The sequence below is a fragment of the Phoca vitulina genome, unplaced genomic scaffold (assembly GCF_004348235.1).
Source record: "Phoca vitulina isolate PV1807 unplaced genomic scaffold, GSC_HSeal_1.0 scaffold25, whole genome shotgun sequence".
NCBI lineage: Eukaryota > Metazoa > Chordata > Mammalia > Carnivora > Phocidae > Phoca > Phoca vitulina.
The window spans coordinates 34208967-34222087 of NW_022589728.1; the positions used below are offsets into that span (position 1 = coordinate 34208967).

General features: G+C 37.0%; 1 protein-coding gene across 5 annotated transcripts in view; it reads left to right on the forward strand.

Moving 5' to 3' along the window:
* WWP1 (WW domain containing E3 ubiquitin protein ligase 1) overlaps positions 1 to 13121 on the forward strand; it is a 118615-nt gene that overhangs the window by 80025 nt on the left and 25469 nt on the right. For all 5 annotated transcript variants that reach the window (XM_032421947.1, XM_032421951.1, XM_032421949.1 and 2 more), the window contains 7 exons: positions 1627 to 1681; positions 1766 to 1850; positions 1980 to 2108; positions 4822 to 4897; positions 5005 to 5076; positions 7310 to 7398; positions 11127 to 11286. In XM_032421947.1, coding sequence (XP_032277838.1) covers positions 1627 to 1681; positions 1766 to 1850; positions 1980 to 2108; positions 4822 to 4897; positions 5005 to 5076; positions 7310 to 7398; positions 11127 to 11286 — 666 coding nt within the window. The remainder of the gene's footprint in view (positions 1 to 1626; positions 1682 to 1765; positions 1851 to 1979; positions 2109 to 4821; positions 4898 to 5004; positions 5077 to 7309; positions 7399 to 11126; positions 11287 to 13121) is intronic.

Consider the following 13121-nt stretch of genomic DNA (forward strand, 5'->3'; position numbering starts at 1 on the left):
AAAAAAAAAAAGACGACAGGAGGTAGAGGGAAACCTTGGTTAAATAGGTTTGATCACAGGAAGTGGAAAATACAAATTTTAAGTACTGGGCATCTCTAGAGAGTGTTTTGAATCAACTTGAAAACCCAAAACGTAGAGGCTAGCAGATAGGGAGGAATTAGGAAAGACACAAAAAGAAAACTTAAATAACTCTTTTTTCATTATCTTGCCTCAGGCTGGCTCTTTCAGCTCCATTTTCTTCAGAGGTTAAATAATAAGTTCTCATTTGCAGGTTGACCCATTCTCCTGGTATTCTGTAGCCAGCATAGAGGGAGTGGGCCAACCCAGCCTACATAGCATCTCCTACTGCCACCAATTGCTGGTTCTTTGGTAACTTGTACAGAAATCTGTAGTAAGGTTTCGTTGTTTAGCTGTATATAGTAAACAAGAAATTATGTACTGTGTGCTTTTGTTCTGGGTCAACTTAGCTGTGTATGTGAAAACCTTGGGGAAACAGCAGAATTAGGTCATAGGGATGTAGTAGAAGTGTGTTCTCCTGCATAGAACATCCTTAAACAGGTTGAGGTGTAATTATCTAAGTATAGCACAAGTCTGGGATAAAAGTCCAGGCTAACACATACATTGGCTTAGTAATGCCACCTGGTACCCAGATTCTTTGTGCATCGCTACCATGCTTCGTGCTTACCTCGGTCATACAGAGCTGCTGCCCTTTGGGCTTCATTCCCCATTGTAGACAGGAAGAAAGGGAAACGGGAATGAGAAGGGCAGATGGCTTTTATCTTGCAAGCCCTGCCTTTTTACTCGAAAAGGGATGCCCTTACCAGGGACTTCTGCCAGTGCTCACTGGCTAGAATTGGACGTTCTACCAACTCAGCTGTGAGGAAGGCTGGGAATGGAATATTAGATGGACACATTGCTACCTCAAACAAAACCATGGTTTGAGTGTCAAGGAAGAAGGCATGGGAAATGGATATTGGGTAAAATTAACAACATCTATTATAAGGTTATAAAATATTTATCAAGATGCATTAAGATGTATTTTTTCAGGTGATGATTTTTATATTTATCATTCTTTTAAAATTGGTAGTAGAATGTTTATATTTTCTTCTGAATATATTTCTGGGTTATAATATATGTAAGCATGAATGTTTTTATTTATGAATATATAAAAGAATACTAATATTAAGATAAGGATTTACTTGTATAAAGATGATACTGGATTTTAATGTTGGTTTTATTAGTAGGTGTGTCTTAAAGAGAACTGTGATTATTATTGTACTTTTAAATTATATTTTTCATTTAAACACCACAACTTTCTGTATGCTCTTCTGTCTCATTTCACTCCTAACAGATTATTGTAGAAGGGCTAAAAAATTAAATATTGACCTTAATATATTATTTCTAAATCATCTTAGAAAAACTAATGATTTTATCAACTGATGGATTCCTCTTAACTCATAACATTTTTAAATGTACTTTGTGTCTTGAAATCACTATATTCACATTCCTTTATCATATTTTTTAGAAAATCACTATAAAATGTGGTTCTACCAAGTATTTAGTTTATCTCTGCTTTTATATTAAAGTAATATTTTTATTTTTCCCTCCAACCCTTTCTCCAATCAGGCTTCAATGTTAGCTGCAGAAAATGACCCATATGGGCCTTTGCCACCAGGCTGGGGTAAGCTGATATGTTGTTGGTAAAAATATCTGAAGGTATATATAGTAAATAGTCATTAAATGCTGTGCTCACTCTATTTTTTAGAAAAAAGAGTGGATTCAACTGACAGGGTTTACTTTGTGAATCATAACACAAAAACAACCCAGTGGGAAGATCCCAGAACTCAAGGGTATGTGTGTGCTGTGGCCTTAGTTAAGTCATCTTACATATATCTGTAGATAGAATCAAGTAAACCTAGATTTGGATGTTTTTAGTACCTAGAAAATACTCACCTTGTGACTCTAACTTTATCTTTTAGCTTACAGAATGAAGAACCCTTGCCAGAAGGCTGGGAAATTAGGTATACTCGGGAAGGTGTTAGGTACTTTGTTGATCATAATACAAGAACAACAACATTCAAAGATCCTCGCAATGGGAAGTCATCTGTGTAAGTGAAAACCTGAAGTTCTTAAATGCTGTTTAATGAGGACATAAAAATTTAGCCTCAAGTTTAGCAACAGATTATACTTTGTGGATCAAGAAAACCTATATAAGTAAGAGCCCGGTATACCCATCTTTGCTTTACATTACTACAGAATGAATTTGTAGCACATAATGTGTTAATAATAATGATAGCAAATATTTATCTCGTGATTGCTATGTGCAGAGTATTGTTCTAAGAACAATGTATAAACTAGCTCATTTTATTTCCAAACAACCTTAAATAGATACTATTATTTTCCATTTTTCAGTGCAGAAACTGAGGCTTAGGGAGCATAGCTAACTTACGCAAAACCAGACGGAAGGGAATAGAGCTGGTTTCAGACCAAGGCAGTCTGTTCACAGAGAACTGTGCTCTTAACTGCCCATCATGCTACTGTAATTCATGAAGGAATGAGATGTTAACACATTTGAATTTTCCAGATAAAAGTATCTTAAAACAGAGCTCACCTTCATCCTTACTCTGAGGTGTGATATCTTTGCATCACTAAGAAAATAGAAGCAACCATAAAAGGGGTTTTTTTTTGTTTTTTGTTTTTTGCAAATTCCTACTGTCACATCTGCCCACCTCCCAGCATCTGTCTTCCTTCTTGATCCTATGGGTGAACTATCATTGTTCCTATCAAAGGCCAGTCCCTTTGCTGGCACTCTAGATCTTGCCCCCTCTTTCCCATTTAGTTGCTCCAGCAGTTACCATCTTTCTATCCTCCATCGTCAGTTTTTCTTCTTCTACTGAATTATTCCTCCTCAGCTGCTGTTTCTCCTCGATTAAAAACAAATAAACAAAAGCACAGCATTTTACCTTTCAAATTAATTCTGTGAAAATTCATTTTTATTGCTGCCCTTTACAGGAAAAGTACCTGAAAGCATTGTCTCTACATTGCTGTGTCTGATTTCTCTTTCAAACAGACTACAAGGAAGTTCCACTGACCCTGAACTTTTTAAGGATACCAGTGACCTCCACATTGTTAATTGTTAATTCAGGAGTTGGTTGCAGTCCTGTCTCATTTGATTTAGGAGCGTTTGACACAATACATTTCTAGCTACCTCAGCTTCAGAGTATGTCCAGAATCCACTTAGGTCTCACCATGTCCACTGCCACCACATGGTCACCTGAAGTGGTGCCTCTGTCTCTCTGCTTTCTTTTTTCTTTTTTTTTTTTTTTTTTAAAGATTTTATTTATTTATTTGAGAGAGAGAGAATGAGAGACAGAGAGCATGAGAGGGGGGAGGGTCAGAGGGAGAAGCAGACTCCCTGCCGAGCAGGGAGCCTGATGCGGGACTCGATCCAGGGACTCCAGGATCATGACCTGAGCCGAAGGCAGTCGCTTAACCAACTGAGCCACCCAGGCGCCCCCTGTCTCTCTGCTTTCTACCCCCACCTCGTATAATGTTATTCTCCATACAGCAACAGGATTGACTTTTTCTCTCTTTTTTCTATTAAGTATAAAGTCATTCCTTCACACAAAAACTTTTCAGTGATTTCCCATCTCGGAGTGAAAAGGAGAGTCCTCACAGTGGCTTCCACTGCCTTACAGAATGTGACCCCTGTTAGCTCTTCAATTTCATCTCTGTTTTCTCCCCTCATTCATTCTGCTTCAGCTTCACGGGCCCCCTAGCTATGCCTCAAGCACCTGGGCTTTTACCTCTGGGTCTTAGCTTTTATTCTGCTCTTTCCCCAAATATGTACATGACTTAATGCCCTCCATGTTTTTGGTCAAATATTAATTTGTCTGTGAACTCAACGCTGTTCACCCATTTCAGAATTTTAAACTTCTCCCTATACCACTCCATATCTTTTTTACACTGCCTTTCTCTCTCTCTCTCTCTTTTTCCTTTTTGAGGAGCAGGAGTGATAAAATGTTTATCCCCTTCTAACACACTTCATAGATGGTTTACTTATTGTTTCTTGTCTGTCCCCTTCACTGGTATATAACCTCCACAAAAACAGGGTTATTACCTGTTTTATTAACAAATAACACTCTCATTGGTTAGAAGAATGTCAGGTAATACTATATATTTCACAAATATTTGTTCAATGAATTCACTTGAACCTAACAACATAAGAGAACATTTTCCATCCATTCCAAAATGTTCCCTAAGATCATGAAAGTTCTTTGTGCTTGTATCTTAGGCTCTCCCTCAAAAGGCGGAAGCCTCAGGCCTTCTCAATGTGAATTGAACCTATCCCTCCGTGCCACCCATTCTGCCTCTTCCCTCACTGATCAGTTGAGCCGTGTGACCTGGATGTCACTTATTCTTAGAAATTGCTTTTGCTTTGCATACTGTCTCAGCAATGTTTCTTTCAGTTTGAGATTAGGTTTAAGTTGTGGTAGAATTTCCTTCCCTGTCTCTTCTGTCTAGAGCTTCTATCCTCCTTAGATTGAAGTATTATCAAAGGTTTTGTTTTTTTAATAGTAATAGACTTTAATATTTCATTTAACTAACTTCTTTACAAAAGACCCATACATACATACAATCTCACTCTTTGTGTGTGTCCTCATTGTGCAAGCCTCTTGGCCCACCAAATGTATCTTCTCTCCCAGCAAATAACTTTCCTGTGGTCATTTGTAGGACTCTGGTATACTCCAGTTTCATACTGAATATTACATATCCAATTTTATTTTGAATTAATATGTGGTTTCTTTTTTTTTTCTTTAGAACTAAAGGTGGTCCACAGATTGCTTACGAACGCAGCTTTAGGTGGAAACTTGCTCACTTTCGTTATTTGTGCCAGGTACTACAGTGGTAAATAAATCTTATGTTCATAATCATTTAGTCTTATCTTTATACTATACCTATACTACAGCTTACATGATATCACGATATTATTTTTGTTTTTAGTCTAATGCACTACCCAGTCATGTAAAGATCAATGTATCCCGGCAGACACTGTTCGAAGATTCCTTCCAACAGGTAAGGAAGATTTTATCAGAATAAACAGTTCAACTTGTCTGATTATATCCTGTATATATATTAAGGGAGTTAGGGTTTAGAAATTTTAAACCACGACTGCCACTTACTGAGTGTCCATTATAATAATAGTCATAATAAACCCCATCGTGTGTTGAGTGATTGCCATATGCTTGGCGCTGGCATCTTACAGGTATCATTTCATTTCATTCATCCTCACAACATCCCTTTGTGATAACTCTTATCATTATGTCCGTTTTATTTTTTTATTTTATTTTTTTAAAAGATTTTATTTATTTATCTGACAGAGAAATAGCGAGAGAGGGAACACAAGCAGGGGAAGTGGGAGAGGGAGAAGCAGGCTTCCCGCCGAGCAGGGAGCCCGATGCGGGGCTCGATCCCAGGACCCTGGGATCATGACCTGAGCCGAAGGCAGACGCTTAACGACTGAGCCACCCAGGCACCCCCATTATGTCCATTTTAAATGAAGCTTAAACAGTTTCTGGAACAAGATGACACGTTTTGGCACTTTTCTAAGACTTCATTAACTCAAACAAGTCTTGATAATACAACCAAATTAAAATTAAATCAGTATAGATACTCTATTCCATGTAAGTATCCATCCCTTCAGTAATCCTGATGTTCATTCTTACCTCCTGTAGGTTTCAGTTTTAAAGGTTAAGATCTCAGAGAGACCTCGACTGAGCACACTAGTCAAGATGGGAATCCCTGCTCACCTCCCTCGTAGTCCCATTCTAGCCCTTTATGTATTATTTTCAGTAACACTTAGCACCACCTGACCCATTTTATTTGTCTCCCTTACTAGAAGGTAAGCTCCATGGGAGCACAAACTACTTCATTTACTGCTGTTATGCTTAGTACCTAGAATAGTGCCTCGCACATAGCAGGTATTCAGTAAACATTTGGTGAATGAATAAATGTAATATGTCTGCCTTTCCTGAATCATCTGCAGAATATTTAAAGATAAAAAATCAAAATATTATCAGTTCTTTTTTTCTGATGATGTGGAGAATTTTTCATAAAAGTCTTCTCATTCCTGCCCCCCCCCCGCCAAAGTATTACAATGATGAACTGAAAGTCCCTGTGTATACAGGTACATAGGGACTTTTTTTTTTTTTTTAAGATTTTATTTATTTATTTGTCAGAGAGAGAGAGAGCACAAGCAGGGGAGGCAGCAGGCAGAGGGAGAAGCAGGCTCCCCGATGAGCAAGGAGTCCTATGTGGGACTCGATCCCAGGACCCTGGGATCATGACCTGAGCCGAAGGCAGACGTTCAACCGACTGAGCCACCCAGGCGTCCCGGTACATAGGGACTTTTACATAAACAAGCCAAAATGAAATAGCACTCCAAAATCAGAGATGTTCATATCCTAGCTTAATTTTACTAGCTGTTGGAATTCGGGCAAGATACTTAATGCAGCTATTATCAAAACATTTTTTGGTTTGAGTTAATAAATTCTTAGCTTGTTCTAAGCTCTATTTGAGCTTTCTTATAGTAAGTGTACATCCAGATTCATGAAAAACTTTATTTTGCTTTGTCCTCTGGTGTGGGGAGAACCATGGTCTGTTTGATGTGCGTGACTGAAGTCCTGCTGGTGAGCTGTGCTGTCACCCAGACATGCCGGTCTTGGCTTTGGTTTTGCCACGTGTGGTGGAAGTAATTCATTGTTATCCAAAAGTAAAGCCTGTTTGCTAGAATCCTCATGTAAGCCATTAAGGATTGTGAAAATTGGGTATACATATTGTATAAATTCTTTGCTTTAGCTGAGTTCGTTTCCTACTGAGAAATGGTATATGTGGTATAAGCAGGACCCAGAACAAGCTCTTTTGCTTCTCATCAAATGTTGCTAGTTAGAAAAATTTATAAGTCACCTTTTACAAGATTTTGGTAAAATTTGGGGAGCAACAAGGGAAGGAATATTTTCTAAACTTAAAAGCTTTCTGTGTCACTCTTCCTCTCTTGCCACTAACCCAAAGTAGAACTACCATTTAATAGTAGAAGAGGGGAAAGAGATTTTAGAAGGTGAATCACGGAAAGCTTAATAGAGTAAGTTTGTGGAACACATCAGTTGATCTCGAGTTAAAAGCATTGTTGTATGAGATAAGGAAATGTGTAATTTTGGAAATGCAGATGAAATTTAAATTGAATTGTTTTGGAAGAAACTTAATGCTGTATATGAGTGTTTTAAGTATCCATGTTTTTGTTTTTAATTAGATTATGGCATTAAAACCTTATGACTTGAGAAGGCGATTATATGTAATATTTAGAGGAGAAGAAGGACTTGATTATGGTGGTCTAGCAAGGTAAAATAAAAACACATCTGCTTTGAAATAAGTATGTCTCCATTGTATGCAGTGGATGTATTCTTGAAAAGATACATTTCTTCAATAGCAATCCAGAGTTATTTTTAAAAACAAAAATTAAAATATTAGCACAATTCTAGAGGTGTTATTATTACTGTCTTGGTTATCCTATACATTTTCTCTGCATATGTATAAATTTTATGTATGTGTGATATAGTACACATTTGCTATTTTTTTAAACAGAATTGATCATACAATATGTACAATATAGCAACTTCATTTTATCGTTTCATATCTCATGGACATTTTTCATATTCTATATAGAGCTAATAATACTCTCCTTTATTTAATGGTGCTAATACTCTTATTTAATGACTGCATAATATTGCATTGTATGTAGATACCTTAATTAATGGATCAGCATGCATAAGGTTGTTTCTTAATTTTTGTTATTATAACAGTGTATGTTGGTTTTATGTTTGTGTTTTAATCCAATCTGAGTCCTTTTGAGAATAGTCCTTCACATTCATTAAATACATTGTTAACAGTGGAAAATGTGGAGCAATATGAGTGGGAAATCCTTTTAATTTTTAATTTTTTTAATGAACAACTTTAAAAATTTTTGTTTTGCCCAAACCTAATTTGACAACAATTTATTTTTTACCAGAACACTTTCATTAAATCTTTTAAAAGAATTAAACCTGCTTTTCATAGGAAAAAAATTTTAAACTAATATTTCAGAGGTGTACAGAATTACAAAATCACAATTTTAGTACAGTGGGCAAAAAGAGATAGGTGGGAGCATATATGTGGGATTATCTGAGGTTTGGCTTAATTAGCATATTTTCTTCTCCAGTGCATTATTAAGCTTTTTCAGAAAAGAAACACTGCCTATCACAATAAATGTTCATATCACGTCTATTGTGATTTATCTCAGTTTCAGGAATGTTCAGACATTAAAAAGAAAGAGCTACCTTAGAAATAAAATATGGTTTTATTTTTTACAGTGTCTGACTTTATAACATTCATATGCTTGTCTGTACTCATAGTTACCTCAGCTGTTTGCGTTTAGTTTTATGTTTTGAGGGTTTTAATGCACATACTCAGTTACTCCATACCATGATTTTCTTACTCCCAAATTCTTAATTTTGATTCACATATTCATGTTTTGGTTTATTCAGGAGTTCACAAGGGTGATATACTCCTTTAGTTTTGCATGTTTGAAAATGTGTTTTCTGTTGCTTTTGTATATAAACAACTTCACTAGATATAAATTCTTATGCAACACTAGTTTCTCCACTACCCTGTAGACATTGTTTCACTGTCTTCTAGCACTGAATGTTATAGCATGTGAAGTGGAAGGCAAGCCCCTTGTAGGAAACTTTTGTTTTTCCTTTGGATGCCCACACAGTCCTTTTCCTTGAAGTTCATTAATTTCATTGTTGATTGTTTTATATCTTTTCTTAGGAACATATTAAGATCTTTCTTAATTTAAGGGAAATTTTCTTCTATTATGTCTTTGAATATTTTTTCTGTTCCATTTGTTCCATTTTTCTTCAGGAACATCAATCATGGGTATGTGGAATCTTCTGTGTCAGTCTTACATGTCAGTCATCTTTTCTCTGATTTTTATCTTTGTGCTTTTCCATTTTGTTTTGATTTTCTCAAACCTATCCTCATGTCACTGTATGCAGTACTGCCCTACATTTTGTTGCTTCTAATGTGATTTTTCTTCATTAGTGGCTTTACTGTTTTCTTCATTTTCTTCTCTAGGCTCTGCTAGCTCATCTGTTGTCTCATAATTTTTTCAACCTCTAGTATCTCTTTAGTTTATTTGAGAGTATAGAAAAGGATATGTTGAAAGTGAACTCATCCACCTCTTTTTAGTTAGAATTTTTCCTTCTTTTCTTTTAGTGTCAGCGTATATAGGTCAGATACCATGTTATAGGCATTCTTCTTTTGAATGTATTCAGTTTTCTCTGGGCTGCTATTTGCTAAAAGTGATCTGCAGCAACTAGAAAGTTTATTTCTAGTTTTTTTTGTGTATGTAAACACATTCTCACAGATCTGTCAGTCCTTTCCCCTGGGGGCATGTTTTACCTCAGCCTTGTCACAGTGGGAAGTCACTTGGTTCCACTACTACTTTGGGACTGGATTTAGTTTTGTGAATTGGTGTTTATCATTTCTTAGTTGATTTTGTTTAGGGGAAGACTCCCTTCTCTACCGATCAGGCAGTTTCTGAGATTATATTTTTAAAGCTTTAGAAAAAGCTTTTGTAAATGGGCTTCCAGGCCAGATTTAGCCTGCCTAGTAATGGCTCCCATTGTGATTTTAAATTTTTTTTTTTTTTTTAAAGATTTTATTTATTTATTTGAGAGAGAGAGAATGAGACAGAGAGAGCACATGAGAGGGGGGAGGGTCAGAGGGAGAAGCAGACTCCCCGCCGAGCAGGGAGCCCGATGCGGGACTCGATCCAGGGACTCCAGGATCATGACCTGAGCCGAAGGCAGTCGCTTAACCAACTGAGCCACCCAGGCGCCCTTAAATTTTTTTCAGTTATTTGACAGCATTAAAGAAAATCAGTAGATTATGCTTAAGAATCAAGATTTCTGGCTTCTCTTTAAAAACCCTAGACCCACGTTCCCACCTTCTCACATGGCATCAATTGGCTGAATCTACATAGCTGATTCAGCCCTGTAGGATAGATAACACTCTTTTCCACTCTGTGCCCACCACTGCGCTGTCATCTAAGGATAATGATTGTCTGCCTAGAAAGAATTCTTTCTTAAAATTGGTAATAACTTTTATCAGGGATACAATGAAGAATGGGGGATTGTGGCTGAGTAGAAAATGTGAGGCCCATGCAGAGAAGGAAGCCACGTGTACTGATCACTGTAAGCATTTGAGTTGGAACCCTGCTTTAGAAGAAATTGCTGTTGAAGAGAGTCTTGCAGATTGGGTTTATTTTGTGATATGAATTATTAATCTTTTATCTAGTTGGATTTCATCATTAGACTTTGATAAGTGAGGCAAAATAGGTGGTAATAAGTTAGAGAATGCTAATCACATTTAAAGATTTCATGTTTTTAATTTTAGTTCCATTTGTAATATGTTGGCAACAAAACTAAAACTGTCCCATAGCAGCAGTGCTGTGTAGGTCAGTATCACCAGCAGATACTTACTAAAACCTATTGCATATAGATCCTAGAATGCCTTTGAGTTAAGGATACAAAAATATATATGAAGACATGGCTTTTGCTTTTGAGGAGTTTCTAGTCTGGTGGATGGGCAGGTCATGTACAGGAAAATGAATAATATTGTGGTTTTATCACAGTACCACAGAGTATTCAGTGATTGATACAAATAAATATGCTGAAAGTTGCTTCAGAAAATTGAAGTGGGATGAATCTCAGTTGGACTGAAAGCAAAAGTGGCACCTACATAGGCTGAGTTGACACAGAGGAGACATACCCAAAGAAAAGTATGGCATAGAAATAAGCATGTTATCTGTGAATAGCACTGAGTGTGTAGTTTGGCATCATAGGAACTGCAGGTAACTGAGCGGAGGGTCCGATCATAAGAAGACTTAACTGGAGGGCTGAGAAATTGGGCAGCGGAGTTATTAAAGGCTGTTGAGCAGAGATGATGTGTGCATGGGTGTATTTAAGATTTGTTTTTAAATTCATGTGTGTATGAATGCTAAAAAAAAAAATCTTACTTTCTTTTAGAGAATGGTTTTTCTTGCTTTCACATGAAGTTTTGAACCCTATGTATTGCTTGTTTGAGTATGCTGGCAAGAACAACTATTGTCTACAAATAAATCCAGCATCAACCATTAACCCAGACCATCTTTCATACTTCTGTTTTATTGGTCGCTTTATTGCTATGGTAAGTCCTTATTTTCCTTTATTTATTTATTCATTTATTTATTTAAACTTGCTTATTTCAAAAGTATTTTGGAGAAGACTTAAAAAAATGATCCATGTTATCCTTGGTTGTGTATATTCACAAAGTTTGTTACCAAGGAAGTTTGCCTAGAAAGGAGAGTACCATATTTTTTGAGTACCTGTATGAAATCAAGATTATGAATATAATGATTATTGATGTAGCCAATTAGTCTTTAAAAGTCCTTTCATTTTATAAATTAAAGCTTAATTATGGTGTGACTACTTCTGCTAAAAGGAAAATCTGAGTTGTATAACAGTTGCACTTGACTGATGTTTTGGGAATTTTCAGAGCTTAGCAGAAACTCTTGTGGGGCTATTGTCTTTTCAGAAGTGTTTGTATTTATTTGTACTTTCTGTCTGCTCACTCAGCAAATATTTATTGAGCACCTACTATGGCATCATAATATTACAGAGATGAGACCATAATAAAAAGACACAGTCCCTGCTCTCGGGGATCTAAATTCTATCAGAGGGAGACAGAATAACACATAAGTTATGTGCCAAGGGAAAAGGAGTGATGTTGCTTTTTTATATGGCATGATTAGAGGTGGACTCTCTGGGGGGTAACACATGAACAGAAACATGAAAGCAAGGGACTGAATGATGCATGTATCTTGGAGAATAACATTCTAGACATAAGGAACAGCAAGAAAAAGGCTCCAAAGTAGAATTATATTTTTGATTGAAAAATGGCATGTGTGGAGCAGAGTGTATGAGAGAGAATTTGGTGGGAGATGGGGTTGAAAGGTACTGTGTCAGACTTCTAGGAAATTCACTAAAGGGTTTTGAGCAGGGAATGACACGATCTAAGTAACATGATCTGACTTAGCTCTTACTAAGTTTACTGGGCTGCTGTGTAGAAGAGACTGTAATTGGGGGCAGAGGAGAGTAACAGCAAAAACAGGGAGACCATTTGCAGCAATCCAGGTGAGAGGTGATAGTGGCTTGAACTTGAGTGGTCTAGCAATGGAGGTAGTGAGAAAAGTGGTTGGGATTCTGGATATATTCTGTAGTTAGAGCTAACAGAACTTTCGGGCAGCTTAGATGCACAGTGTGAGAGAGTCAAGTATGGCGCCAAAATGTATGGGCTGTGTGTTTGGTTGCAGTTGCTGTTTCCTAAGATGGCAGGGTTGTGGCAAGAGCACATTTTGGGGGTTGGGAAAAATCAAGAATTCAGATTTGGAAAAAAAAAAAAATGGATTTGTTTTGTTAAGTTTAAGATAACCTATAGACATCCAAATGGAGACTAGAATAGGGAGTTGGGTATGTAAGTCTGGCGATGAGGGGTTATCTAGCTAGGTTAGGGCTATGTGATTGTTTAAGGAATAAGGGTGGACAGAAGAAGTTTAAGGACATTTGCAGGTCAAGTTGATGAGAAGGAACCAGCAAAAGAGCTGAGGAGGAGGAGGTAGGAGAATCAAATAAGAACAGTTGCCAGAAGACGAGGGAAGATGGTCAGCCCTGTCCAGCACTGATAATGGTAAGCAAGATGAGATCTTAGAATTAACCATTTGATTTGGCCAGGGGAAAGATTCAGGAGCAGTAGAGGACAATAGTTGACTGGTGGGAGTGAAATCCAGAGAGAATGGAAGGAGAAATGGAGACAACAAATATAAACAAATCTTTTAAGGAAGTTTGCTGTAAAGGGTGATAGGGAAATTAGGCAGTATCTAGGATGGGAGGAGAATAAAACATTTACATGCAGATAATGATAAGTAAGAAGAAAGAATGTGATGACGTCAAAGAGGGAATATGGGAGCAGTGACCTGGAGTAGG